At 37.1% G+C, this 27,269-nt stretch overlaps 1 protein-coding gene across 14 annotated transcripts in view; it reads right to left on the reverse strand.

Annotated features, from left to right (window-relative positions):
- UBR5 (ubiquitin protein ligase E3 component n-recognin 5) overlaps positions 1-27,269 on the reverse strand; it is a 90,327-nt gene that overhangs the window by 51,915 nt on the left and 11,143 nt on the right. For 9 of the 14 annotated variants that reach the window (XM_074885883.1, XM_074885916.1, XM_074885892.1 and 6 more), the window contains exons 2-9: positions 19,045-19,089; positions 18,471-18,552; positions 18,220-18,296; positions 17,292-17,411; positions 14,023-14,212; positions 11,691-11,850; positions 4,789-4,938; positions 2,589-2,800 (exon numbers count right to left, since the gene is read on the reverse strand). In XM_074885883.1, coding sequence (XP_074741984.1) covers positions 2,589-2,800; positions 4,789-4,938; positions 11,691-11,850; positions 14,023-14,212; positions 17,292-17,411; positions 18,220-18,296; positions 18,471-18,552; positions 19,045-19,089 — 1,036 coding nt within the window. The remainder of the gene's footprint in view (positions 1-2,588; positions 2,801-4,788; positions 4,939-11,690; positions 11,851-14,022; positions 14,213-17,291; positions 17,412-18,219; positions 18,297-18,470; positions 18,553-19,044; positions 19,090-27,269) is intronic. The other 5 variants (XM_074885857.1, XM_074885908.1, XM_074885836.1 and 2 more) reach the window with 4 other exon arrangements.

Raw genomic sequence — 27,269 nt, forward strand, 5'->3', positions numbered from 1 at the left:
GCAGTTGTGATCTAAATGCATGCTACATACACCTCCATGAGGCCATTCACAAGACCAACGGCACAAAGATGCACGACCAACAGGACAGCTCTGGTTTTGTAACCAGAGACTTACGTGTTCACTACAAATTCTGACTTCAGGCCAGAGAAATTACATACCTGAAGATGATGCAGAATGTTGACAAAATCTTAGTATCTCAATAGCTAAACAGAATATACCTACTTGAACAAACTAAAGGCTCAGCTTGCACCTAAGTACAGTCCAGCAGGCAAAAACCAGCCATACTTGCCATACTACAGAGTGGCTCTGATACACACAGCACAATGTCGATACACGGCAGTGTAGACTAATAGTACTGCAGTCCAACAAGATTTGAACTATCAGAAGAATTAATTCATTGACTTGAATTCTTGAGCAGTTGATTTCACTTATTTGGTGGAGAAAACTCAGTACCTACACAACATGTCTCAACATCATTAGTCTCAAGACTGTGGGTGAAACTGATGCATCTGGGAACACTATCAGCTTTCCAAAAGTTTCATCCTCTCCTCTCAGTTTGGTACTTTACTACCTCTCATAAATGCAAGTTAACCATCCTCATCATGGACTACTATAGTTCTGTCTCAAATGCTAAAGGTCAAAATAATTAAAAATGAAGGAAAAATACTTGCAAACAAGATTATTTTGTAGCGATTCCTGACCCTACTTTAATCTCTCCCCTAGCTTACTGTCTTTTCCATTAACATTTCAAGATCTCATTTCCAATTTTCAAAATGGAAGAAACATCTGAACTGGTCTCTCAGCTAAATCATCTCCCTCAGGATTCACTTTGAAGAATTTCTGTTGGAAAATACCACCAACAAAACTTCAGAGCAAGGCTATAGCAAGAAAGATGTAGACCAATTTCTTATGAACATTCAGCTGAAGGACAAGATGAAAAGTTGTAACTACTTTTGGATAAAGATGAAAGGCCTTTCCAGTAAGACACCGTCATTTAACTGGAAGCTATGGTTTATATGACTACATATGCAAACAGATATCTTGGAAGAAATTCAGTATATTTAAATTGAACAAGCACGCAATTAGATATCACAGCAAGTTAATTCCATAAAAGATGTCCAATAAACAACTGCAGTAATTGTCCCAGAGCAGGATCTCCTGAGTTTGCAAACAACAAAAAAACCCATCCAGGAAAAAAAAAGCAACAAACAAACCTGATTTAGTAACTAAGTTTCAAGGCCAGAGAGAAGAATGGGGTTAACAGCAAAAACATTCCTCAAGTAGCAAAAAAACAAAAAACACAGCAGTAATAATGGCCATAATAATGTTACCAAAACACAGCAGTGGAAATAAAGATAAATTAGTATTCCAAATCTAAACTACATTTATTCTTGGATGCTATAATCCCTGATTTCTCTCTCTACCCAAGCTAGATGACTCTCTCATTCTACCATTATGACAAAGCAAGAGGGACAAAAGCTGCCAATTTTCACTGACACAGAAGTTCAACGTTACTGGCTGCAAAAAATAAAATCACATTTGAGATATAAAGGGTTGGGAGAGCAACTGTTAGACAAACATTCTTTTTAGGTGTCTTCATTTCTCAGTTTGAAATGAAGATGATAGCAGCTAAGAGTGATCTGCTGTAAGCAGAAATAAGCCTCTAAATTCACCCCCCCCCTTCAAGCTCTCTATCTATATTTAGTCTGAAAGGAAAAAAACAGAAAAAGAAAGTGCGACATATCAAAATAGCAACCTCACAGATACTACAGACAGAAATGGGAACACTAGAAAGACACCGATAAATGCATAAAATTTGGTCTAACAAACACAGATTATCACTTCCATTCCTGGGAAGTTTTTTACTTTGTGTGGTTGATTTGGATTTGGTTTGGTTTTTCTTTTTTGAAGTAATTTCCCCAAGCATCTACGTAACTCAGAAAAAAATCATTACAGATACCCAGTTAACAACATATAGCTGGTGTTCCTATTATTCTTGCATCTCATGTGGGAATTACTTCTTGCCTTGAAAATGGAATTAGGGTTACAAAGCAAACCAGCTAACCAAAGCCAAAGGGATTCTGAAGGAGCAACCAATACTCATTTAAGTTATTGGTCAACTCAGATTACAACTGCAAATAAATGTCAACTTTCACCATTGTTGCTTAAAAGCCTGATCCACTCAAATTAAAAGTAACTCTGGGAATAATAATGCTAATCAAAAAAGCAGTTTCCTTGATGAAGGATAGTTTAAATTGTTTCATGAGTTTCCTATTGTCTATTAAATGCTTTGAGCACATAAGTAAAAAAAGAAAAAAAGAAAAGAAAAAACCCAAACCTTATGATCTACAGCAGTGCTTTCAAAACACATACAGAAAAAAACTAAAACTAAATGACAGAAGTGCAGCTATAAGGGTGTAACTAGTTGTTTATAATTCCTAAATACATAGTAAAGAATATGCTTTATTACATTATCTCACATAAACTGAGATGTGCTATTCAGAAGGGAAACACAGAGTATTTATTTGGAAAAAATCAACAAATCTATTGCACAGCATGCAAATAAAGCAGTAAAAAATTTTCCATACCTTATCTGGCCACCACTGCAGGTCTTCTCCTAAAGAAACAGGACTTTGAACAGGTGTATTCTTCTTGTCCAGGTTTGGTTCCCCTTCCTTACTTGTAGAGCCTCTTTCATTATCAAATGAGGCTCCATCAAGCCACCTTCGTTCACGCAAACGTAAAACGGACTCACGTTCACGCAACAGCTCAGAGTCTCTCTCTAAGGGAAGAAGGAGAACTGGTATGCAATTGGGTCACACCAGTGGGATAAAAGTAAGCCACTCTCTAGTAAAGACCCTTCAGGATGCAACTAACAGCAGTTAAATCTACTCACACAGATTAAAAATAAAGTCCTGACATGCAACATTCAATATATTAACCCTTTCAAGCATATGTACTTTAGAATTACTAAACATAAAAATAAACTAGAAATAAAGAACTCTTACAGTTTTGTGCACTATAAAAAAACGCTGAAGCATTTTCACTTACATCATAAGAGGCCAAATACATTCAACATTGCAATTTAAAGTTTTATAGTACAATATGCAGTTTTGTAGTACTGTTTTATCAATGTAGTAACAACAACAACAACAACAACAATCTAAGTCTATGTAGCCTGTTAGATTATCTTTATGCAAACCAAAAAAGAGTATTTAATAGAGAGTTTCATAACAACTTTCAAAAAAAACCCCAGTAATTTGAAAAGGTTAAAGAAAGCAAGCATTAAAAAAAGCTCTGGTATACATGTTTGATAATCCAACCCCTTTTGTTTAAAGCAATATTCCATAGGACTGGATTTAATAAATTAAAGTGTATCTGTTTTGAGTAGATCAAATGAAAACTTTTCAAGAGTCAGACAAGTTTTAAAAAGGATCCTTGTAGGAAAACGTTCCTTACCAAAATGCTTCCCCTCCAATTGGCCTACAAACTGTCTAAAGCCAGTACTCTGCAGTTCGCTCATGCAGATAAATTTTTTAAATCAGGTAATCAAACTAACTTTCCAAGAGTCAACTATGCATGGAAAATAAGGATTATAAAATTCGTGGTAACGTCTTATATAGAATAACCTTAGGAAAGGAAAAAAAAGGAGTAATTTAGAAGGAGTTATGTCAGATGCTGAAATTCGTACATGCACATAATGCATTTAACCTATTAAGTATTTCACTTATGCTCACAAAAATCAACTGGAATTACATGTATGAGATGACCACATTATTATATCATAGTTTCAACAAATTATGGCAAGTCTTGGGTCTTTTGCTGTATTAGACAAATGGGAAAGTTTTTACATAAGCCCAACATGACAGCTTGTCTTACAGATATATTTCATAAAGTACTGTACTTATTTTCTAGCAAACATCACACTGACCTCTGACTAGTAATTTTGTAACAGGAACTTACGTGTTCAGCAATTAATATACTAAAACATGTTCATGAAAGGCAACAAAACTGTACTGAACAAACAATCACAGCAGAGGTTGGATTAACAGTTTAGAAATACTCTAGACATCTGCGCAACAGCTTCAAAAAGATAGGAAATGGCTGCATGGTCTGTTATAAATCTCTCAAGTGTCATATGCTTTGGGGGAAAAAAAAAAAAGTGAAATGCCTTAACACTGCTCAAGGAGTTTTATCAGCTGCCAATAGTTCTCCTTATCCAACTATAAAAATGCTTCCAAAAAGTAAAATTTAGATTTCTCCTCCTGCCTTAGTATCTAAAATTCCTTATTCCATAAAGGTAACTTTTGTCATGAAACAGTTAAGGAAATGTGAAGAACAGTGAACAAAGAGCAACCCAAAAGAAAGGGGGGAAAACAAAAAAAAAAAGGAAAGAAAAAAGAAAATATTAAGAATGCTGCATGTCATCAATTGTTACTCATTTTTGAGCCAAATATTTGTAAATGCAATCTATGTATTAGTAGGTACTTACACTACAGTTTAAGATAAACTTAACATGCAAAAATTTTATAACACCTTGCAACACCAATGATCAACAATTAGATTTAAAATACATGACTATCAAGCTTCTTGCAGAACTTACCTGCTAATATTCAGAATTTATTAATAATTTTGATAATGAGTAACAGTCTATTTGTCTATTCTATATTTGACAACATATCACAGTCTACTTTCACATTAAATCAGAGTCTAAACCACCAGTGTGTACTATCACTAGCTTTTTCCACAGCAAACTACTTATTACAAAGAAAAAAGGTGCAAAATTACCTCTGGATGAGCCTAGCCTGGAAAGTGATGAGCGCCGAAAGGATGGATAACCAAAGTAACTAATATCTTCTGAAAACATAGCATCAGCATCAATAATGACACTTGGGTGAGCAGAATGTATGTCAGCATCCAGAAGAGACATAAGATCCTCTATAAGAGGAGACAAGGGTCTTAAGTGAATAATCAGCTACTTAAAACATCAGCTAGAGAGACCATCAACTAAACAAATATCAAAACAAAAAAAATCCTATCTATTAATTGAATTTCTGCTCTTCAGATTCACCAGTGCAAACTCATGTGCCTCCTATGCAACCACATTTACAATCAAGCTTGGCAGACTAGTGAACAAAACCAGTTTCCCTACAAGAACTGCTCTATCACTTATCTAACCACACTTCCCAAACAAGACTTGCCCAAAACACATTTTTCTGTGACCCAGAAATTCAAACTTTAGCCTATCACTTGAAAGAACAAAGTGCTACGATAAGATAGATACATATATGTTCATGTGCACACACACTCATGCACATAATGCAGAACTCCGAAGACAGCCTAGAATGAAGGGAGGACAAAACTGATGGTGAAAGCTGGCCTTCACAAAGCCACATCTTTAATATCAAAGACTGTACGTTCCTCCATGGAACGTTTCTTTCAGAGAATGACATACTTGTTTAATTCACAGGCCAGTAGCTTGCAGCTCTCAGTACAAAGCTTTAAATGGTAGCTACATTAAGAACAACAGTTATCTGGAAAAGGCACCATTTTTTAATACCATGTAGTTAAAAAAAAAACAAACCCACAACCAAAATGATGACCTTAAATACTGTGACTGCCCCAGCTTCTATGTTAGAAAACTTGAGTTTCTCTGAAGTACTTATCACTCTTGAAGTACAAAACAATCTCCTTCTGTTTACTAAACTATAGCTACTATCCACACACAAAAGAGGTTACTGAAAATTCATGTAATTTATTGAAGTCCAGCAATATGGACTGACAAGACAACTAAACCTGACTACCATCTTGCTGCTACAGAAAGGACAGTCCTAATTCCCGCCTCCATTCCTGTTGCAGGTGCCTTCTTGGGACAAGGTGGGATTTCTAAGTCTACAACTAGCGCATCCACCTGGCTTGAAACAATACTTTGTAGGGTATAGAAGTAAGGTGGGAAGCAATCTTCAGACTGACTTAACTGGGTACTCAAACAGAGCCCCAAAGGTGGTACCTCACCACATGCAGCAAAGCTGACCAAATCCTACTGCTGCCAGAGGAGACAGTTCTGCCCATTCCCAAACTTTCAAGTACATCTGACTAAAAAAAAAAAAATCAGGCTCCCCAAATTAGGTTTCAGCTAACCCACACAGGCACACAAACCTCACCACCATGCAAGGGAATGGCAGGACAGCTCCTTCTGGCAGGAGGACAACCTCATCTGCTTAAACCACTCCCGAGGCTAACATGAGGCTATGGAGTCCCTTCGGGAAACACAGAAGGAGCACATATAATTTCAACACATCCAGTTCTCAGCCTCCACCTCATCGTAAGCATAAAACAAAATAATGGCTAGAAATCAAGGTTTGAAGTTAAGTAAAAGCATTCTTAACAGTAGGAACTTATCATTATTATGGGTCTTTTTCTCAGTCTCTGTAATGAAGTGGGGGGGAGGGGTGGGGGGAGGAACACAGAGGGGAAGAAGGTATCCAAAAACTGAAATGGAGCCAGAAGTCCACACTTAGAGCCAGTATTAACTCACTTAACTGTCCCACTTAGTGATAAGAGACTTTCACATCCCTGCACATCAGAGTATTCACCCTTAAATTTCTGAACTCTCATCTCCAGGAAATGTTACACGTACCAACTACAACCAGCTGTTCCCAGAAACGCAGCGCTGTAACTACTAAGTGCTGTGGATATCAAAGTGAGCAAGACCTGCATGAATGTTTTTGCACTATGTAAGTAATCCACTCAAGTGTAGTCTGTGCTTCTAAAAAGCACACTATTTGGGGCTCAATGGTTCATGCAACACGTTTTAGGAAGTCATCCATGACAGGCTGCTTGGAAATCCTAGTAAAAAACTTAGGATTTGGAAAACAAGATCTGTCTTACTAAAACACTTCAGATCACTCAGAGTGACCTTATCCTGCCTGCTACTTTAACTATTTTCCACTGGCTTTCTGCAATTATAAAGCAGCAGTACACCTCACCTTAAGAGTGTCAACTTGTAAGTATCAGACTTTAAGAGCTGGAAACACAGCTGAGACTCTGTTGTATCTCCCAATATTCACACACTGCTCCTCTCCCCTCCTCCCACACCCACCACAACCATCTCTTCCTAGGTAAGCTCCAACCTCTCTACAGTCTAGCAACTCGTTCTCATTTTTTTTTGGTCACTATCCAGCCAAAACTTGCAAAAAAATTTGATCTCTTTTTAGGAACAGGATTGGCCAGTACAGAAAAGAACTCTCAGCCTCGTCCAAAATGGACAATACGTTGTATTTAAGGTATGCTAAGCCAGAAATCCTCTTGACAGAAAATACATGCTAGCTTGTTACACACACACATTCCTTCCACCATGTTAGGCATCTTGAGTTTAGCTCTGTTTCCAAGAAGGAAAGTAAAAATTCAAGCCATCAGATTTAAGAATCAAAACTATGTGGGTTTTGACTAAATGTGCATTAAGACAAGTGAGGAAATGAACACTTTTCTTACCCTCTTATTTCAGCTTCAAATAAGATTTTAATTTTCTTCCAATATTTCTGCAAGAGATCCCCCTTCTTCCATTTTCTATACCAGCAAACAAAGGTGCTAAAACCAGTAGGGATAGGAGCCAAATCCACTCCCCTTCAAATATCACTGGAATTTTTTTAGTGCTGTGAAAACAAATACTGCAGGCTACATCCAGTTTAAGAAGTCAGGGAAAAAAACATCCTCTATAGCTTTTATTTTCCTGCCCTTCAGAAAAATCCCATGGGATGGTATCATTCATTTCTTGTGCCATGTTAGACCAGAATCAGATTGCACCCTTCACATGTAGATGTGATAATTCTGATCAACCTATTTTGGTAAGAAAGTGCCTATGATTCTCTAGTAAATACCATTGAAAACTGGAAGGAAAAGGATATCAAGTGCAGAAGAAATAAATAAATAAAAAAACCCAACCAAATAAAACCCCCAAAAAACCACCACCCCAAAGAAAAACCAATAAAAAACCAAGTTTCAGTATGCACATAAGCAGCAATTCACGTATTAAGAAAATTTATTTTCAATAGCTCCACACATAGCGTTATCACTGGATTCATTAACTGAAGGCATTGCCTAGATCAATTCCAATCTCAAGTTCAGCTTGCATTAAACCTTATCCCTTAAGGGGGCAATCATAAGTTCTCTCCCCTCTTCTCAGCTGCATATTTTTATGAAAAATTCAAGAATTCAATGTCTTCGGTATCTCCTCCTCTTTCAAGTTTGGATTGAATTGGCAAAACTGTGACAGCAAAGGGAGAGAAACATGTATTTTCGTTTCCTAGGAAACCAGACTCAAACAGAACTCCAGAACTCATTTCTTGATAAGATATATTTATTCAAAACATTACCTAACCTGAAGTTCATCTTAAAAAAAAAAAAAAAAAAAAAACAAACCAGCAAAGAAAACCAAACCACACCAACAAAACCACAGAAAAAACCATACATCTAATTGTTTTCCCCAAAAGTAAGATCCTACACTATTGCTCTGGCTCCCATCTCTCCTCACTGCAAGTAAGTACTGCTGCAATACAGCCTGTCTCTCTTCTCTCCTTTTAATAAAAAAAATTTAAAAAGGATTTTTAAACAAACTAATCTCAATTCCAAAATCCAAAGTGATCTAGATTTTGCCAAACCTAGGTTTCATAAGTTCCACTAGAGAGAACCCACTACATCATGCCGAAGTTACTGAGCAAACATGCACACATCTGAACTATACCAACAACAAAATATTTTAACTTCTACAGAATCTCTATACAGAAGATTAACAGAACATAAAGCCTAGAAGCAGCCTCTAATACAACTTGACACGAGTTGGAAAATCTAGATACCTTCAAGTCTTTTCCATGCTAAATGATCTTGTTCTATGTAGTTTTTACCTTGACTTTTCCTTATGCACTTGTTAAGTATCAAATTAACCCATATTCCTGTCTGGTAACTATCATAAAATAAACAGGACTAGATTAGTCAAAAAACAAATATTTGAGATTGAAGAAATATTGAAGGCAATCTGTACAGAAAAGAAGTTCTGCTCTTCCCTTAAGACATTTTGAAGAATTCACGAAGAACTGAGACATGGTTTTGTTACCTTAAAAAAAATTCAGATGCATAACCTTTAAAAATACTAACTGGAATTATCACAATTGATGTATTAATGAAATTATGAGGTATTAAACAACAATTTATTAATTTCACAGTAGTTGGCAAGTATCATAGCCTTTTTTTTTTTTTTTAATTTTTAAAATCAACTGTAAATTACACCTAGTATCTAAAAAAAAAAATCTTCTGTCTTGGAAGGCTTAGAGGAGAAACCCTGAAATTTAAGGGTCACAAAGCAACCAGTCATGCGGAAGAGAGAAAGTAAAAATTAGCATATGCTTTTAATCAAAATGCAAGAGCCTCAAAAGTCCTAGGGCAAATGCAAGTCTCATTATTTGCGCTTTTTTGTGCTTGGAAGGAACAAAATCAAAAAGCTTTAAAGCATAATTTGACATAATTTTAGAAAAGAAGTAGTTGTTCATCTTTCTGAATAATTTATAAAAACCTAAGAATTGAATACATATAGCATTTATCAGTTATCTACAGTTGTCTTTTATGAATTCTGATGTTACACTTCCAAAAGAGCATCCAGAGGCGAGATGACAAGTGAAAGCAAGAAGAGTGCAAAGTTCCTAGAGCAAAAGACTTAAAAAAACGTAGTTCTACAGAGTTCTGAAGGACAGAACGTTGGTATTTTTCCAGAGAGATGTAGGCAAGCTGGCCTATAGCTCTAGCCATCAGGTTTTCCTGAAAACTAGCCTGCATGGTTATGTGACACAAGTGAGGACTGGTAATTTGTATTATTTAACATACCAACAGTAGAGTCATTGCAGCACTGACTAGAGTTCACCTAGACTTCTCCTACTGTTTTGATCACATTCAGGTATCAAATTAATTCATTTCTGTGCAACAAACTTATTTTTGCCCATAAAACTGAAATAACTTAAGACAGACAGAGAAGACATAGCATGTTCTACAAATTGCGAATTACATCTTTTAAGACTGGAGTTAAGACAATATCAAGTTTAATTTCAGTTGTCATTTCCACTTTTCCCACAAGAACTGGGAAAGAGTTAACCCAGCTTCTCTGCAAGGTAAAAGAAAAAAGGGAAAAAAATATATTATTAGGAGGTTGCAATCCCTTATAGGAAAGATTAATCTAAACAGGGGTGATACTTCAAAAATTAAGCCAAGGTCAACATTGTTTTCTGGACAACTAGCAAGGACAGTGAAACTCTGCATACTAATTTAACCTATCTCAAATACAAAAGACTCACAGACTGTAGCGCAGGCACCTTCAAATGAAAGTTACCAGTCACAGCTTGTCAGACAGTCCCTATTAACTGATCCTTATGATCTCAAAAGGTACTAAGAGAATAGTCAATGCTGTAGAAAGCTGGTTAGTATGGTTAAAAGGAACTTCTACTGTAAATGATTACTAACAATGATTTATCTTCTGAAGGTCGGTTCTGGAGAAATGAATTCAGGTAAGCTTAGAGTAAGAACTGCTTTGAATACCTGGAAAGAGTTAGGAGAATTTACTTCCTCCAATGCATCTGTCTAATGCTATTAAGTTGATCACTAAAAAAACAAGACTCAAATTAAAGATTTTTCACCAGAGGATTCTTGATTCTACAGCAAAATAAAGAAGCTTGACAGATGCAACTAAAACTAGAAGAGGCAAAATGAAATACAAAGCCTTTGCTACAGAACAAAAAAAACCCTCTGTCTAATCATATGATTGACAAGATAAAGATGGAGGAAGCCCATGAACCTTCCTGGTGAACCAGATGAGCAGAAAAAAAAAACACTTATTAGAAAAATATCAAAACGTCATTTTGACACACAGAAAGAAAAGCTAATATGTAGTCAGAGTTTAGATGTATTCTTTTCATGCAGTGCACCTAACACAAACATTAGATTTGGCTGCTATGTTTTCAAATATGTTTACTCAGCAAGAAAAGATTACCTAAATTATTTAGCCAATGCAAAAGAAGACTCAGAGTCTTTTATAAAAAGCAATTGTATGGGACAGACAATATTTCAAAAATAGCTGTACTTCAATTACAGCATTTTACCGGTATAACCGGAATACTACAGCATTTATGAGGGGAACTTGAGATGAAGAATAAATTCTCAATCTAACTGTAACAACTATAAGCTGTTTTGCCCTCACTTGAGGCATTTTGATTAAAAAAGATGTATAATTTTTGCTCTAAAAACTGCTGTATCTTAAGAATATATGTTAGTAGTAAAAAACATGCAAGTCACTAGAAGGTTTTAGAATTAGCTTTTATGAGCAAGCCACACAGCAGTCTCAGCATCTCGTTGAGCAGCAAAATAGAGATGTAAGTAATGCTGATGTTACAAAGCCTGGGATCCTAAAAAAAAAAAAAAATAACTTCCATGTTACCCACAAACAGGGTCAACAGTTATTCTTCAATACCTAACCTAATCCCTCAAGACATCCAGTGCATGTTTTTTTGCGCATCTTTAGACTTTGCTCCTATAAGCAAGGACTGTCTTCGCTGCATACCTTGCACAGCACGGAGCGCGCTGTCAGTGCTTAAATACAGAAAAATAAGAACACATTGGCATTTTCTTATCAAAAGTTGTAGGATACAAACCTCCAGGAAGATAAGATTCACTTGCTGTGTCATCCCCATCATCTCCATCTTCATCATCACGACTCAACAAATTATTTACAGCAAGGTTTACATCAAGATTTGTTCGCTGGAGTTCCCGAATAATAATACTTCTGGACTTTCCTTGTAAAACAACTTGTGCCTGAAAAGCAGAGTATAATTGGTTGCTGGTCATTCTCAGCTCACCAACCCCCATTTGTAAGAAAAGAATGCTTAATTGTAAAAGAAGTCTAATAAAAAACAAAAGTCAATCACAGTACATACAAAGGCTCACATAGATTTTTCACCGTATCTTGTACCAGACAGTCAACCTTCTCTCAGTTCAAGTTAGACCACCGAATTCCAACTTTGGTGCTGAATTTCCTAACGTAATCTTAGAATCTACTCTTTGAAATGTTTAATGCAGTAAAGGATAAGCAAAATCTGGTTTTGAGAATGTTCTGTATGTTTCTATAAAAGTATTTAAACTTACTATGTCAATCAACAGAGTTATGCAATCAACTGTTGTTCCAAAACTACAACTCAATCCCTGTCTTTTTAACACTGTTTTCTCTTTCCACCACCCTTCAATATGTAACCACCTTACTTCCTCTGTTTTTCTCATTCTGTTTCTAAAGGTTTATCTTCAGCAGTTCCTGCAACATTTAGGTTTTTATTAGCAAAGTGCAAACGCAGAAAAAACCTTCCAAATGTTAAACTGATGCAATGAATTTACAAAAACCAGAATCATATTGCTCTATTTCACTAACCCTAGGACTCAAGAGCATTTTGTTTTTCCAGGCAGACTACCCTCTACTGAATGCCAGAGAAGATGACAGAATTCTGGAAGATCACAAACTGTGTGAAGAAGGTAAGAATCCAGTACTGAATGTTTCCCTAACACAGTAAAAATGAGGCACTAAATAAAATTGTCTGTTGACAAGCAAAAAAAGGGACATTTTAACAGCACACAGAAGGTAAACTTTTTGTCATAAAATTCTATGCCAGAAGTTCACAGATTTTCGAGACACAGTAGAATCTATGTTATATAGACCAGCTGTGAAGATCTTTCCCATCAGTCTGCTTTAGAGTTACCCCAAAAATGTTTTAGACACCTTCTGTTTTAAAGATAGACAAAGTATGCTATTTAAAAAAAAAAAAAAAAAAAAATCACAGCAAGGGAAGCAAAGTTACGACCTAACCAACAAACCATACATTAGATTATAGAATGGAACTGTCTGGACCAAAGAATATTAGTCTGTTTTTCTACTTCATGTAAGGTATCAAGGATATCAGTAGACACTCTCAAAAAAAAACCTGGAGATGAATAACGAAATTAAAAAACCCCACCACTCCACAGCTGAAAGAGATCACTGGAGGTCATCTAACCAAACCACCTCCTGAAAGCAGGGCTAACTTCGGAGTAACCAACACTTCCAGTATCTTGCCTCTGTAAAGGCAGAAGCTCCCAGCTTTTACTGGGTTTCAAATTCAAAAAGAGAACTAGAAGTCAGTCTGCCACTGGTGTGTCTGTAGGTACCTTGCCCACTAGCTCCTATCCTGTGCCAGTCATGCTATAAGCCACACAAAGCATGCAAGCAGATTATCTTTGGCCTAGCAACTAACATCTGTATTCCAAATGTAGACCAGCAACTTGTTTTGAACCAAGAATTAAAATGCATTAACTAGTCACATATTTTGAACGCATTCTTTTCTTCAAACATGGAGAAAAATGTTTTAACAAACTCCACTTAATCATGCAATGCAAAGTCTGTCAGCTTATTCAGGCTTTAGCACATTAAGAGGTAAAAGCAGAGCAATTTATACTCAACATTCATCAGTTACATTTATTAAAAATTAAGTAGAGGTGTCCATGAAGAAAAATTATTAGTATTTTAAAGAGATTGTTTAATGTCTTATTTAAATCTAAAATGGATCGCTCCTTTTATCAAACAAGGAAAAAAAAAGCCTGCCCCCCCTTCCTTATACTCCTTCAAGAAACCTAACTTTATTAGCTACACACTTCGTTTGATTCTCAAGTATTTTATTTTCTCACTACATCTTCCATCTGCAAATAAACAATGCATGACATTCCTCATCCAGATTAAACACATACCTTGGAAGTTTGGGAAACAAAAATTCTAGAATCCAAAAAAAGTCTATCACTCACACTACACATTTAAGAATAAAGCAATACAGCTAGAGAAAGTCAATCTTTTCAATTATATGCCATTACTCCTTGAAGAAAATGCACTACTATTACAACACACTCCTGTTCACATGCTATAAGAAGCTCTCCAGGTTTTTGGCAACCAGCAGCTTCTAGCTCACATACCTGTGAAATGAGTTCCTCTGGAATGACTGATGCTGGAATCACTGGTTGTGGCTGACTCCCCAGCAGTCCAGATCCTCTATCACGTCCTGTGCGTATAACTCTGGTCTGCCTTCGAGAATCTCGAGCTCCAGCAGATGATCTACCAGAAGATCCTCCTCCACTTCCACCAACCCCCGAACTCCAGCGACTTCTAGAAGATTTAGATTATAATTTTTTTGTTTTTTAATATAGCAGCATACTTTGGGGACTACATCAAGAAGTCAGTCTTCAGTTTTATTACTAACTTGTAGACAGTCTCTGAAAAATACCGCAGATTGACTTCATAGACAAACACTATGAAAGCATCTCTCAAAACTAGTAAGATCAAGAGCACCAGGCAATTAATAAAGTTCTGAATTACACACAAGAAATATAAAACAGGACTCCAATGGGAGGTTGCACTCCTTCCTACTTACATAGTTGTGTGGATATATACATAAATACATGCACGCACCAATTCCCAGTTTCTAAAAGCAACAGTATCAGCAGCATAACATCTAACACTCAGCTGTTAACTTCCTACTATAAAAGCACATATGCAGCAGTTTCATGGCCAGCAGACTGTTTGACAGAAGGTCACTATATTCAGATGGGTCTTCTAAAACTTCTGAGACTTGATTTACATTAAGAAATTGCTTAACATTACACTGGAAAATCAAGTAATCTTCTTTACTGCAAAAGAAATTTTACACTAGACAGTTCTCTGATCCTCATGGATGGTTTTCAAAAGAGATACTACTCTAGTCTGGACCTGTTTGCGTTGGAGAAACCAACATCAACTGTACACATTGCTAAAACATGCCTAAACTGACTGAACAGTTTTTTCGTTTCTAAGAGTCAGGATCAAAACATGGGAATAAAAGGCAGTGATGTGCAGAAATAGACAACTCACCATCATTACAGCTTCCCACTAATCTTAACACCATAGAACTGTGTCAACTCTGAATCTGTTCTGGACATAAGACTAGACACTCTGTTGTCAAGAAAGGCCAAAAGACTAGTTTGCTCTCAAGGTTAACTAAACTTTGTTGTTCAAATCCACCTTAAAGGATATTGGATATGGTATTATTGCTCTGTAATAACCAGTATCAGCAGAACTTCCCTGCTCTCAACCACTCTAATCCTCAATCTCCTTTCAAGAAAAACATTTAAAATAAGAAAAAAAAGTTATGTTCTCTAAACAGTATCTAATAAACTCACCTTAAAAGTATACCACATGTAGCTATAAAAGCTAACTGAGAACACTTGTCTTACATTTTATCGCTTAAGTTGAATACTAACATCCTTCTCTTTTTTTGTTTTTGGTTTTTTTTTAACTCCTGACAAGACCATGCAATTACAGAATAACTCAAGTATCTCCCCAAGACGAGGCCCTGTCACAGACATCTACATTTCCAGGATTCTAGCCAGCGACCACACAGAGAGTGACAAGACAAAAAGCAATTCAGCAACGGCTTTAGGAAAAGTCTTGTCTCATGACTTAGAGAACTCTTAAAAAAAAAAAGATACTACTGAAAATGGAAAAAACCCAAAACCAAACCAAAGAAGAATGTGACATTTTAAATAAAACAAGCCAGTTAATCTGTTTCTAAAGGTGGGAAGGGGGCTGAGGGGAAGTCAAATTCTTCCTACACAACATTCTCAATTCAACTCTCAGGAGGTAAGATGTGGGTTTAAAGAAAAGGTTACATATTAGATTTTAATACTTAGTACATATGCATTTTCTACTTTAAGTTATAAACTATCAATGACAGACTTAAGACATCTAACAGTTAAAACCATCTATATGCATATAATAATTCAAATATTCCAAGTGTGTCCTAAATTGGTCCTGTTATAGAGAAAATAAAAAAAATCGTAAGGACACAGCTATTCCTGTTAAAGCTGTCTAAACCTAGAATAAATATTAATGCAGAATGGAAATCTTTCTGCTCATTTCTGCTCACCTACTAGTTTTCCACATCTCTCCATTTCCCACTAGCATGCTACCAATTTTTCCAAATTCAGTGATCTAATCTAAGGGCTCCACAGTTTGAATGGTTTTAGACTCAGTTTATTAAATAAAGTATTCCCTTCATTTAATAGAGCAGTTATAGGGACTATTGCTACTCTACTAGTTTACAATACCTAGTTCTGAAAAATGCAAGGGAAAAAATGAGGAACTCTTCAGGCTTGGTCTCCTAAGCATATAGCTTCAAACAATTTTAACTGGTTATGCTCAGGTAAAACTAACAAGGAAAATAAAGCCTTACGCTTTCCACAGTAAGTTTTTTAACATGACAATACCAGTTTGCCTTTAAAGTTTAATCCATGGATTTTAGGTTCAGATGCACAAAGTTTTCACAAAAAGCTGGGGGGGTGTAAGGGCATAGGTTATCTTTCATGCAACTAAACCCCAGATTAAATTATCTTACTTGGTAACATAAACAACAAATTCACTTTGTGGAAAAGATGTAGTTCCTCCCTCTTAACAAATCATTCACATGCAGAATCCACAGTTTGTAAATGCAATTCTCCTTACTACAGTTAATAACCTTAGAAAGCAGCACTGTTCAACATGTCTTACAAAAGCATATAATGAAGATTCCACTGCGATTATGTGATGAAGATTAATTTACATTGCTATATAAAGGGACACCATCAATTTTAAAGCTAATGATAAAAAAAAGAACCTGTATAGTACATAGTATATAGTACAATTTTAAAGGTTCTGAGCAACATACCTTTTCCCAATGTTTCCTCTCCATTACTATATATAAGACCCCAACTAACAAAACACTGCTCATTACTTGGGGAAGGAATGAGGAAGGTACAATAAAACTGAGCACACAAAGGTCTGCAAACATAGATAATGAAGATTTTTCCTGCATAAATGCACTCACTTTACTTTATGCTGCTAGCCTATCAGGGTTTAAATTGATAGTGTCCCTCTAAAAAACTGGTTTTCAAAACCAAGGAACTAAAAAATGTTAAAAAAAAGAGAACACAGCCAAAACCAAGTTATTCTTCACACATATATGAAGAACGCTCCATATCCTAGGTACTGAAGGGTCACTTGCATATCTGTTATTTTAACCAAGTCAATAAATTATTTTTTTTTATACCCTACCTACACAACTGCTGTAATTATACGTTCCCTTACACATACTGCATACAACTTATATATGTGTATACACATATACTCAAATATGGAACAAACAGATTGCAGCCTCAATCCTATCAAAACTTACCCAAGGGTGTTGCCTGCCAGTCTGCCCAGAGTTTCAGAACCAGACAGAAACCATGGGGAGTCACTAGTCCTGCCTGGCCTGGATGTCCTTCCTGCCCCTGAGCCACTGCTCAACTTTGAACTGAAAGTAAAAGATGGTAAATCAGTCACAAAACAATCCCAAATGGGTTAAGAACAAAACCTGGAATCCCAGGTCTAAATTCTCAGGGACTTAGTCTGGTAACATACCAGCTTAAGCAACACCCTTGGGGAATATTCCAAACTAATCTAACTGTATATTAAAAGGTACACTGGAAAAAGAAAGTGGAAAGCATGCCTAACAGATCTTATGTACATTGGCAATCCATAACAGCACAGTTGCAAATACATATTATACTAATTAGTGATTTGAGTTAGCCACTGCGCTAAGTTTTCAGTTAGCGTATATGTACAAATTGTAACCAGGTGTTCTATCCATAAACCTGAGCCTGAGTATGCTACTTTGGTATTAAGAAGTGGTTTACATTCAAATATGAGCCATTAAATACTCCTATTAAGGGGGACTTACCTGGACTGAAGACAACAGGTCTAGAAAGATCTAGAGTCTAGAGGCTCTCCAGATGGGACCACTTTCAGAGTGGATTCTACATGAAGCTTAACAATTTAATACAGTTTCTTTCATAAGGATTATTTTTGGAGGGGTTTGTTTCTTGAAGTTAAAAGATCCTGTCTCACTTCTTTTAGAATCACATCTACTATTTATTCCTACACCAGTTTGTCAAGCTAGGCTGTTTGGCTGCATCACCATAACCATTATGTATCTACTCAAAGTACCCATTCCAAAGGCAATCTACTTTAAAAAAAAAACCAAAAAACAAAAAACAAACCAGCAGCCAAGCTGCTTATCCAGTTCTAAAGAATGACGTAATATGAAGAAAAGTGTTTCTTACCCATCATTATTATCAGGTTTACCCAATTCCAATCTGTCTGGTTGAACTGAAAAACCAATCCTGCAGACTCTACCATCCTATATTTAAAACAAGAAAACCAAGTGTCCAAAATTGAAATGTAAAGCAAGTCACAGAAAAATACAAAGACAAGTCTTCAGTTACTGAAGAATGTAAATCAATTTGATGTTAGAAGAATTAATTTTAACTGTATGTTTTCAAGTTTGTTATCTGAGCAGATTTGAGTAATTTACCTCAAGAAGAAATGCAGCATGATTTGGTCCCACCACACACTGTTTAATAGTGGCCTGTTCCAATACATTCAAAGGGGGGTGGCTGAAAACAAAAAGTGAGCATGTATAACATTTTTCAATTTTTAAAGTCTGAAAAAAAAGTAAAAAAACCAAGTGGTATATGGAAGGAAAAATGTGCAGGGACAGTTACCTATATAAAAACATTCAAGAATGACTAAACATGTGAATTAGTTGAAGCAACTATGATATATTTTTGGTCATTAAGCACAGAAAATGCAGAACAAAACCTTAAAAAGCAGGAAGAGTTTTCATTTAATCTGATGAGCATTAAACAACAGGAGTTATACTTCAAATTAAGGAGTCATTTTGTAAGGAGGGTATTTAATAATACAATTTATCATAGCTAAAAACCTAACATTAGGTTTTTAACTAACTAAAAACCTAACAACCTAACTTTAGTATTAGTAGTATTAAGGCTTTCTAAGGCTATATCTACAGTACAATCATTTGCTTGTTGCTGTTAGAAAAATTTTACTTTCCTAAACAATTTACAGCAGCGTGTAATATGCCTTACCTGTTTAAATTATATTTGTTCAGCTTCTCTGAAACTTCCCTTAATCTGAAACAAAAAGAAATGAAGCTGTTGTTTGAAAGACATCCTCCACAGTACATAACATCCACTTAAGCAGAATATTTATGACATTATGGGAACAACTTACCACCACATCTAATGAAGCTTGATATAAATACTACTTGATGTTGGGAGTCTGTGTGAGAATGGGTTGGTATTCAGCTTCAAATCAGGTTTTTGTTTTGGAGGGTTTTTTGCTTTAGAGTTTTACACTTCTGCCTACTGTCTTGCTACAAAACCCATGTTTTCTTGCATTTCTATCTGTTTTGCAAGTCACTATCAAAATGTACTGCTACTGCCTTGTTACCACCATTTACAACTTTACACACAAAATAAGCAGATGAAGCAATGAGCATCCTTATATAAGCTTGAATACAGTATCCCAGAGCAGACAGAATTATCATCTTCTAGGAAATCCAAGTACATGGCACATCAGAGCCAAAAATATGACAGTAAATTCCCCAAACCAGAAGAGACAGAAAAACAAATGGACAAAAGCCAGCATCAAAAGGGACGAACAACAAACTTTGACTACTGGAAGAAACAATCCAGACACCTTTACTAAAAGGGAAAGAATGTTTCCAAAAGTACTTCCATCTCACTTTCATGGCACCTCACTAAATAGAAGATCAGAACCCAAAAAAAAGGCCAACACACAGACCACTCCTGCTTAGAGGGGGTATGGTGTCCAGAAGTGGAAACCAACACAGTAATTTCTAAGGTAATTTCTAATCCACTTAGAAAAGATCATCTTCAAACAGCAAAGATACTCTTGTAATATCAGGTAGGTGTTCCAGGTAAAACTTGATCTCCTTTCTTCCCAAAGATGACAAGTGATCTGAAAAAGCCCCTAAATAGCTTCCATTTTTAGTTAGAATATTCACATTATATTAAGATATAAAACCAAGATGACTCCTGTAAAAATAATGCAAGGTCTTCCTAATTAAGAAAAAAAAAATCCCACCTTTGGTACAATGTTCATCCTAGTATTCCACAAATGTCCTTTCTAATCAGCAACAGCTTTCTAAACCTAACAAAAAGACATGAACACCAGCACTGTTTTCCTCTGTCTGAAACCCTTTCTTTTTACTTGCTTCACTTCAGTTTCTACACACAGACTGATATGGACAGACTTCAGTTACTTGCAAACCCTGAGCATGAGAAGAATACAGATTAGAGGTCCAAACAGCCAAGTCCTAACGTTATCAACAGTGTTTAAAGCACTTGTCCTGAAAGAAAAAAAAAAAAAAAAAAAAAAAAAAAAAAAGATGTATGTCTGTTTGAGAAACAATTTATACTGATAGAACTAACTTTCAAGCACAAGAAGAAAGGAGCACAGTGAAAGGACAGCAGGAAGGAAGTGAACGTGCTTAGAATTGCCTTTTGCTACCCAAGTCAAGCTGCTGGTTTGTAAGCAGGCAATTTCACACTCCCGATTTCTAGTCACAACTACTTCACACAGGCCAAGAGTACACACACAGATAAGGTTTCGAAGACAACCCACAAAAGGGAAAGAGAGAACACAAACTTCACATACAATCTGTGTGAAAGGTACCCCACAAGAGTGAACTACCATGTGAGAATGTGGAATGAACCCCGAAGATGAATGGCATACACTCCAGAGCTTACTGTACCGTTTTATAAAGCAAGCAGGGATCTGCTCCATAATATATGATGGTTAAACATGCCTGAAGTTCCATGTCTTAAGTATCTCACCTAACAGTTTCCCACAGGATTCCTGAGCCATTTTCCATTATCATTTCTCCTCTTGGCAAGCATGAGTAATAATTACAGAATAGGAAAACCTACCCTTAAGTTCACTGCACTGCCTATATGAAAAGCTGATGGCAAATAAAGTAGCACTTTACTGGAGATGGTTACTAGACTAGTCTATGAGCACCATTCAGAGCTTCCTTATCTGAGCTTTGTGTTACAAAACCTAAGCACTACCAAAGAAATAGACATTTTTCAATTTGTAAAAAATCATCATAATCCTTTTTTACTTGTAAAAAAAAATAATGACATGATAGGGAAGAAATACACACGGAAAGCAAAGACTTGCATACTCAGTGAATCTATTAGTAACACCAATCTCAAGAGAGTAGGACTACCTGCAACAAACATAGGTCAAAAGAGATCTAACATTATTGAAAAGAGGCTGCTGTCAACATTTAACGGGAAGAAGCAGAGAAGGATATAAGCAACAATGCTGAAAGTACTAAACTCTCCTACAGAAGGAGAAAAAAAAAAGTAAAAATTATCTCACCCCCAACCATCTTGTGTACAACTGCTGTAATAGTAAAATTATCAAGTACTGCCTAATAAGCGTAGATATCCATGAGGATTTGATGCAGAACACCACCAAGTGGAAAAGGAGTAGTTCCCCAGCGCCTCATCCCTGGTGGGCTGCTGGTTTCACCTCCACTGCTCCCCCCTCCTTGGGCTGCCACCAGCATTCGTGTGAATGCCAGTCACAAAACTAAACCAGCAGAAAAACAAGAATAAAGCAGAAAGATATGTTTACATATTCTGTATGGAGAATACGTTTGTGCAAATAAAAACTGTAAATAATTTCACAAAAACATTTCCTGCAGCAATCTAAGCCTTTCTACTTGCACAGTTACATAGTACTGTACTACCAACCCTCTGAATATAAAATGCATATTCAAGATCATGTTAAATTTAACAATTCAATAATTTCAGTTGATGGTACACTGGAGGAAAAGGCACAGGCAGAGATGATTTAATCAATTCTCGCATCAAGCAAGGTCAAGACTTCCACTGAGACATTTCTGTGGTAAAATGAATCTCTGATATGATAGGCTGGACAGGTTAAACTTTGAAAAATTCTCATTAAAAGGCAATTAAACTATTTTCAAGGACAAAGTTAGAAGCAACAGGCATTTTGCTCACAAACAGATTTTTTCAGAAATGTGCTAGCTTGCCACGCTTGTAGACAAAAAGTTGTGATGATGGCTCCTGTGTTAAGACATACATTCTTTAAATATCCCTATGAAAATTCATCCAAAAACAGTCATGAGGAAAAGAAAAAGTAGGTTTGTCCAAGTCAAGTAGTGACTGCTTCAATTTTAAGTTTTGCAGCTACAATTTCTGGCCTTTCCAAACTGATCAGAATAGAAGGGAATTACGCTCACACTAAGCAACCAAAGAGGCTCCAGGTCAGGACTACAGGAGCTTAGCCTTCACAAGTGACGCTTCATCACAAGATATTACTTCTCTCAAAGTACATTTCTATTTCCAGATAAGTTTATCTGAGGACCCATCCTTCCACATCTTGCTTATAAAACCAAGTTAAGCTCAAAAATGCAAGAGCTACAGAGAAACTCCATTTCAAAATACTACGAATTTTATAGAAAAACTGGACTTCAATACATTTTAAAGTAACTTCTATAATATGTGTTCACTATGCTCAGTTGCCTGCAGCAGTCCATCAGCAGCAGTCCTACCTTGTCAGTCATCCTGCAGGAATATTCATCCTTCTCAAGTATTTTCATCATGCCAGGAACAGTTCACAAACAAACCATAAGACATAAGCAGAATTTTCTTACCGTTACAAGGTTTTAGAATAGTTCAATGAATGTATGCTCATCCTTCTCCCTACGTGTTAGAAAACTAACCGTTACAAAAATAAAAATAAAAAACCACCCCACATCTACATCATCTACACTCAGTGAACATCTGCAAGACCTTCTCAAGCAGGCAAGTAACATGAAAAGCACAGAGCACTGTAAATAGAAATCTCATGTAGCAAGATTTACATCATTTTCCCCTCAAAAACTTACTTGCTGTTGAACTGAAACAGCATTTACAGGTGCTAATTCCTAATCTGACATTTTGCAGCTTTGGTCAAATAACAGTACATCTAGCACATTTATTTATAAGTAGTAAAACAGTTTCTGCCGTCTCAGAGATTAGTTTCTGTAACAATATAAAGCAAGCTATTTTTCATTTTTCTCTGCGACTTTAGACTAAATTTTTAAATGTCAGCTAGGTCTTTAAAGAACACACAGTAAAAATCACTGAAATTAAGCAATCCAAACAAAGGATTTAACCACAGAGATGTGAAATAAAATGTTCTCATGCTGCATATCTTCAGTAGGAAGGAAGTCTTTCTGTACTTGGCACCTACAGAGTCCCAGACACAATAATGAAGATTCTCTTGGATTTTTCCTGAAGTTGCTCCTTTATAGCCTTAAAAAATTATTTGTACACTTTAACGTTAAAATATCAGGCAGGGGCCCTACCACAAGGGCTTTCCTCATTTCAGCACCACATGGTGTTGGTAAGAGTTGCAGAGGATGAAAAGGAAATGTACATTTAAAAAAAACCCCAAAACAAACCGGCTTGCTATGATGAACAACTTCAAGTAGGGAAATTAAAACTAATTTAGCCCTGGTAGATTCTTCTAAGTGATCAGGCCTCTTTAAGACAACTTAATACATCAGTGAAGTCTGTAAGGCAACAAACCTTCACGAGACACTCACACCAGAGCAGAAGGAAGTATACAAGAACAATATAACGCTTTTCTAAGGGAAGGTTAACAATAAGCAGATATTCAAGAGGGAAAAAAAACCTCAAGCACTGGAAAAGAGTATTGAGTAACATACCTATCAACACTTAAAAAGTAAATACAACCTTCACCTTCATCCCTCAGCTGACACCCTGAAGCACTCCAAGCACAGTGAGCTGGACCCAAGGAGGCAGCTATGGGGCCAATTAACAAGCTTTAGCCCAGCAGAGCTGCACAGTCTCCAGATCAAAGCCCTCTCACACTTGCCTATCTTGAATCACGTGGAAATGAATTCCCGTGCCTGTCTATCAGTGTCAGGAAAACAGAATCTCAGAAATGCAGAAAATGGACACCAATGAGAAGCTTAAGCAAACATGTTATCTTTGTTTCCTGATCCCAGGATGTCTTGCACACTGGATGCTGTCATTGATATAAAGTCACATCCAGCTACCTTCCATGTCATAACACAGCATACAAAAGGATCCTGCCCCCGATTGCCATGCCCTGGTTGCCATGTCAAATGTTAGAAAGCAGTTTCCGAAGAGGCAGCCTTCCACAGTTCCTGCACCAAACACCTTCCTCCTAATCGAATAAATGAAGAAATAGAGGTGAAAAACCTCTTTTCCACCCATGGGGAAAGGGTATGGAGGGGAAGGGGAGAAGATTAAAGTGTGCTTTAAGTATTAAGTCATTCTGGGCAGTAAGGGGAGAGCATCCATAAAAAAAAAAAAAAAACCACCAAACTTAAAAGTACCACACAAAAGCAGGCAATAAGACTATCTGTCGAAAATATAAAGTAATGCATATAAGGAAAAAAAAAATCCCAAGCGCAAGTACGAAATGACAGCCTCCAAGGCAACCAGTACTACTCAGCAGCGGGGTGGGACCACATGTTCAAGACTATAATACACAGATGACTGAAACAAACAAGATGACAAAGAAAGTCATTGCTCCGCTCAGTAATCAGGTGTACCACGGCTTACACCATGTCCTCTCTCCGTTCCAAGAAATATAAATTAGGACTCTACAGTTATTACATACTAAACCAACACCTACTTCTCAGGAAATCCCTGAGCTGCAAATTCTTAGAAGCCGGAAAAGCATCACTGTGTGTTTGCCTTATTCTAACACTCTTCTCCTGACATCTAGCACTGGTCACTGCCACAAACAGGAGGAAAACAAGACGGACCTCTTGTCTGACTGTAACAGCTATTCTTATGTTTCGTGGCACCAACTAACATGAGTTTACAGAACATGGCTCCCAAACTTTATTTTCTGTTTTGTAAGACTGACAGTTTGCTTGATAAAGGTAGTTCTGACCATTTAATAGTCCTCTCTGGAGCAATGGTAACACACTGTGCTGAATCAGTAAGCTATAGTAGAAATCTAATACGGCAAACATCAAATAAATTAATCTCTTGAAAACAATTTTCTGCAATATCACTGAAAAGTCTTCAGATAATACAATGATTGCAGAAAGTAAATTCCCTTAAAGCAGATCATTATTATTTCATGATGTAGCAACACTGATATAGATAATGACCTATATCTAAAGTTAGCTACAAGCTAGCCCACAATAAGGTTAAAGCAGGACGAGAAAAATCAGCAAAGATAGGATAATGGCAATGACATCAGAAGGTTAAAGATACCCACCAATATCTAATATTCAGAATTAAACAGATAACTGCAGAGGCAAGTAAAATTACTTACCCCTCTTCTTCACCCTAGAGAGAACATAAGCATGTATTTCAGTTCTAGTTTTAAGAAAGCAAGGCAGATTTTGTATCACTCTACAGGAGAATGAGGGGAAAGCAGTGGGTATTGTCTATCTGCAATAAGCCTTTTGACACTGTCTCCCATAAGATCCTCACAGAGAAGTTCATGAAGTATGGATGCACAAGCAGACAGTGAACTGAAAACTGGCTGAAGGGCTGGGCCCAGAGGGTGGTGGTCAGTAGCATGAAGTCTAGTTGGAGGCCAGTGACTAGCGGTGTACCCAGAGGTCAGTACCAGGTCCAGTCCTGTTCAATATCTTCATTAATGATCTGGATGAGGGGGCAGAGCACACCCTCAGCAAGCTTGCTGATGACACCAGACTGAGAGGAGTGGCTGATACGCCAGAGGGTCGTGCTGTCATCCAGAGCACAGCAACCTCATGACATTCAACAAGGGCAGGTGCAAATTCCTCTATTTGGGGAGGAACAACCCCATGCATCAATACATGCTGGGGGCTGCCTAGCTGAAAAGCAGCTCTGCAGAAAAGGACCCAGGAGTCCCGGTGGACACCAGGTTGAACAGGAGCCAGCGCGTCTTACGGCAAAGAAGGCAAATGGTGTTCTGGGCTGCATTAGACAAGGTATTGCCAGCAGGCTGAGGGAGGTGATCCTTCCCTTTATTCAGCACTGGTGACGCCACACCTGGAGTTCTGTGTTCAGTTCTGGGCCCCCCAGTTTAAGAGAGACATGGACATACCAGAGAGAGTCCAGCAAAAGGCCACACAGATGATTAAGGGACTGGAACATCTCTCAAATGAGGAAAGGCTGACAGAGCTGGGACTGTTCAATCTGGGGAAGAGAAGAGTCTGGGGGGATCTTATCAACATACATAAACACCTAAAGGGAGGGTGTAAAGATGACAGAGCCAGGCTCCTTCCAGTGGCACCCAGTGACAGGCACAAACTGAAACACAGAAGGTTCCCTCTGAACATCAGGAAACACTTTTTTACTGTGAGAGTGACCAAGCACTGGTTGGCCAGGGAGGTTGTGGAGTCTCCATTCTTGGAACTTATTCAAAAATCATCTGAATACGGTCCTGGGCAACCAGCTCTAGAGGGCCCTGCTTGAGCACATGTTGGACCAGATGACATCCACAGGTCCCTTCCAACCTCAGCCATCCTGTGATTCTGAGGGCTTTTTGCTTTCAGGATGTGATCGCACGTTTGACTTGGAGGCACGGCAACAGTGGCTTTTTGCCACTGAAAAGCTAGGAACTTGTGTTTTGCTACAGAAACCCTGTAAGGGCATTGGCTTAGAAAAAAGTTACACCAGGGAGTCAGGGAAGTGTCTGAGAAGTATTATTTAGACATTGAGTAAAAATATTGATGGGTACTAAAATATCCAGATGGAAGTACTCTGTTTCTCTAGCAGGAACATCAAGAGCAGGGGACAGCTTCCTATAGGACTTGTGAAATGCAGCATTAGGTTTGCAGAACTACCTGCCTGATTAACAATGAATTTCTAGGCTGGGTCATTGACTTCTTTAATTCAAAAATCTACTTCCATCCTTTCTTCAGATTTATCATTTAAGTGACACTGAAAAAAATCACCTTCTGAATTTAAAAAAAAAAAAAAAAAACCACCACACAACCAAAACCCCCAGTGCAAAGCACAGCCATAACCTAGCTCAAGAAGAATATGAAGTCAATCACACTTTTTAAATAAGCAAACACCCAATCCTAAAATAGCTATGACACAGCATGGCCCCGTTTCTGAAAAAAAAAAAAAAAAGTTGTAATGAAAAGTCTGAGTATAAACAGAAAGAAATCATAAATGGTATGATCCTGACAGGACTAGCACATAGCAGTTACAGCAGACCTACGTATGTTATTTAGCACAATATCCAGAGGATTGGTTAGTGA

The sequence above is a fragment of the Strix uralensis genome, chromosome 1, assembly GCF_047716275.1.
Source record: "Strix uralensis isolate ZFMK-TIS-50842 chromosome 1, bStrUra1, whole genome shotgun sequence".
NCBI classification, from domain to species: domain Eukaryota; kingdom Metazoa; phylum Chordata; class Aves; order Strigiformes; family Strigidae; genus Strix; species Strix uralensis.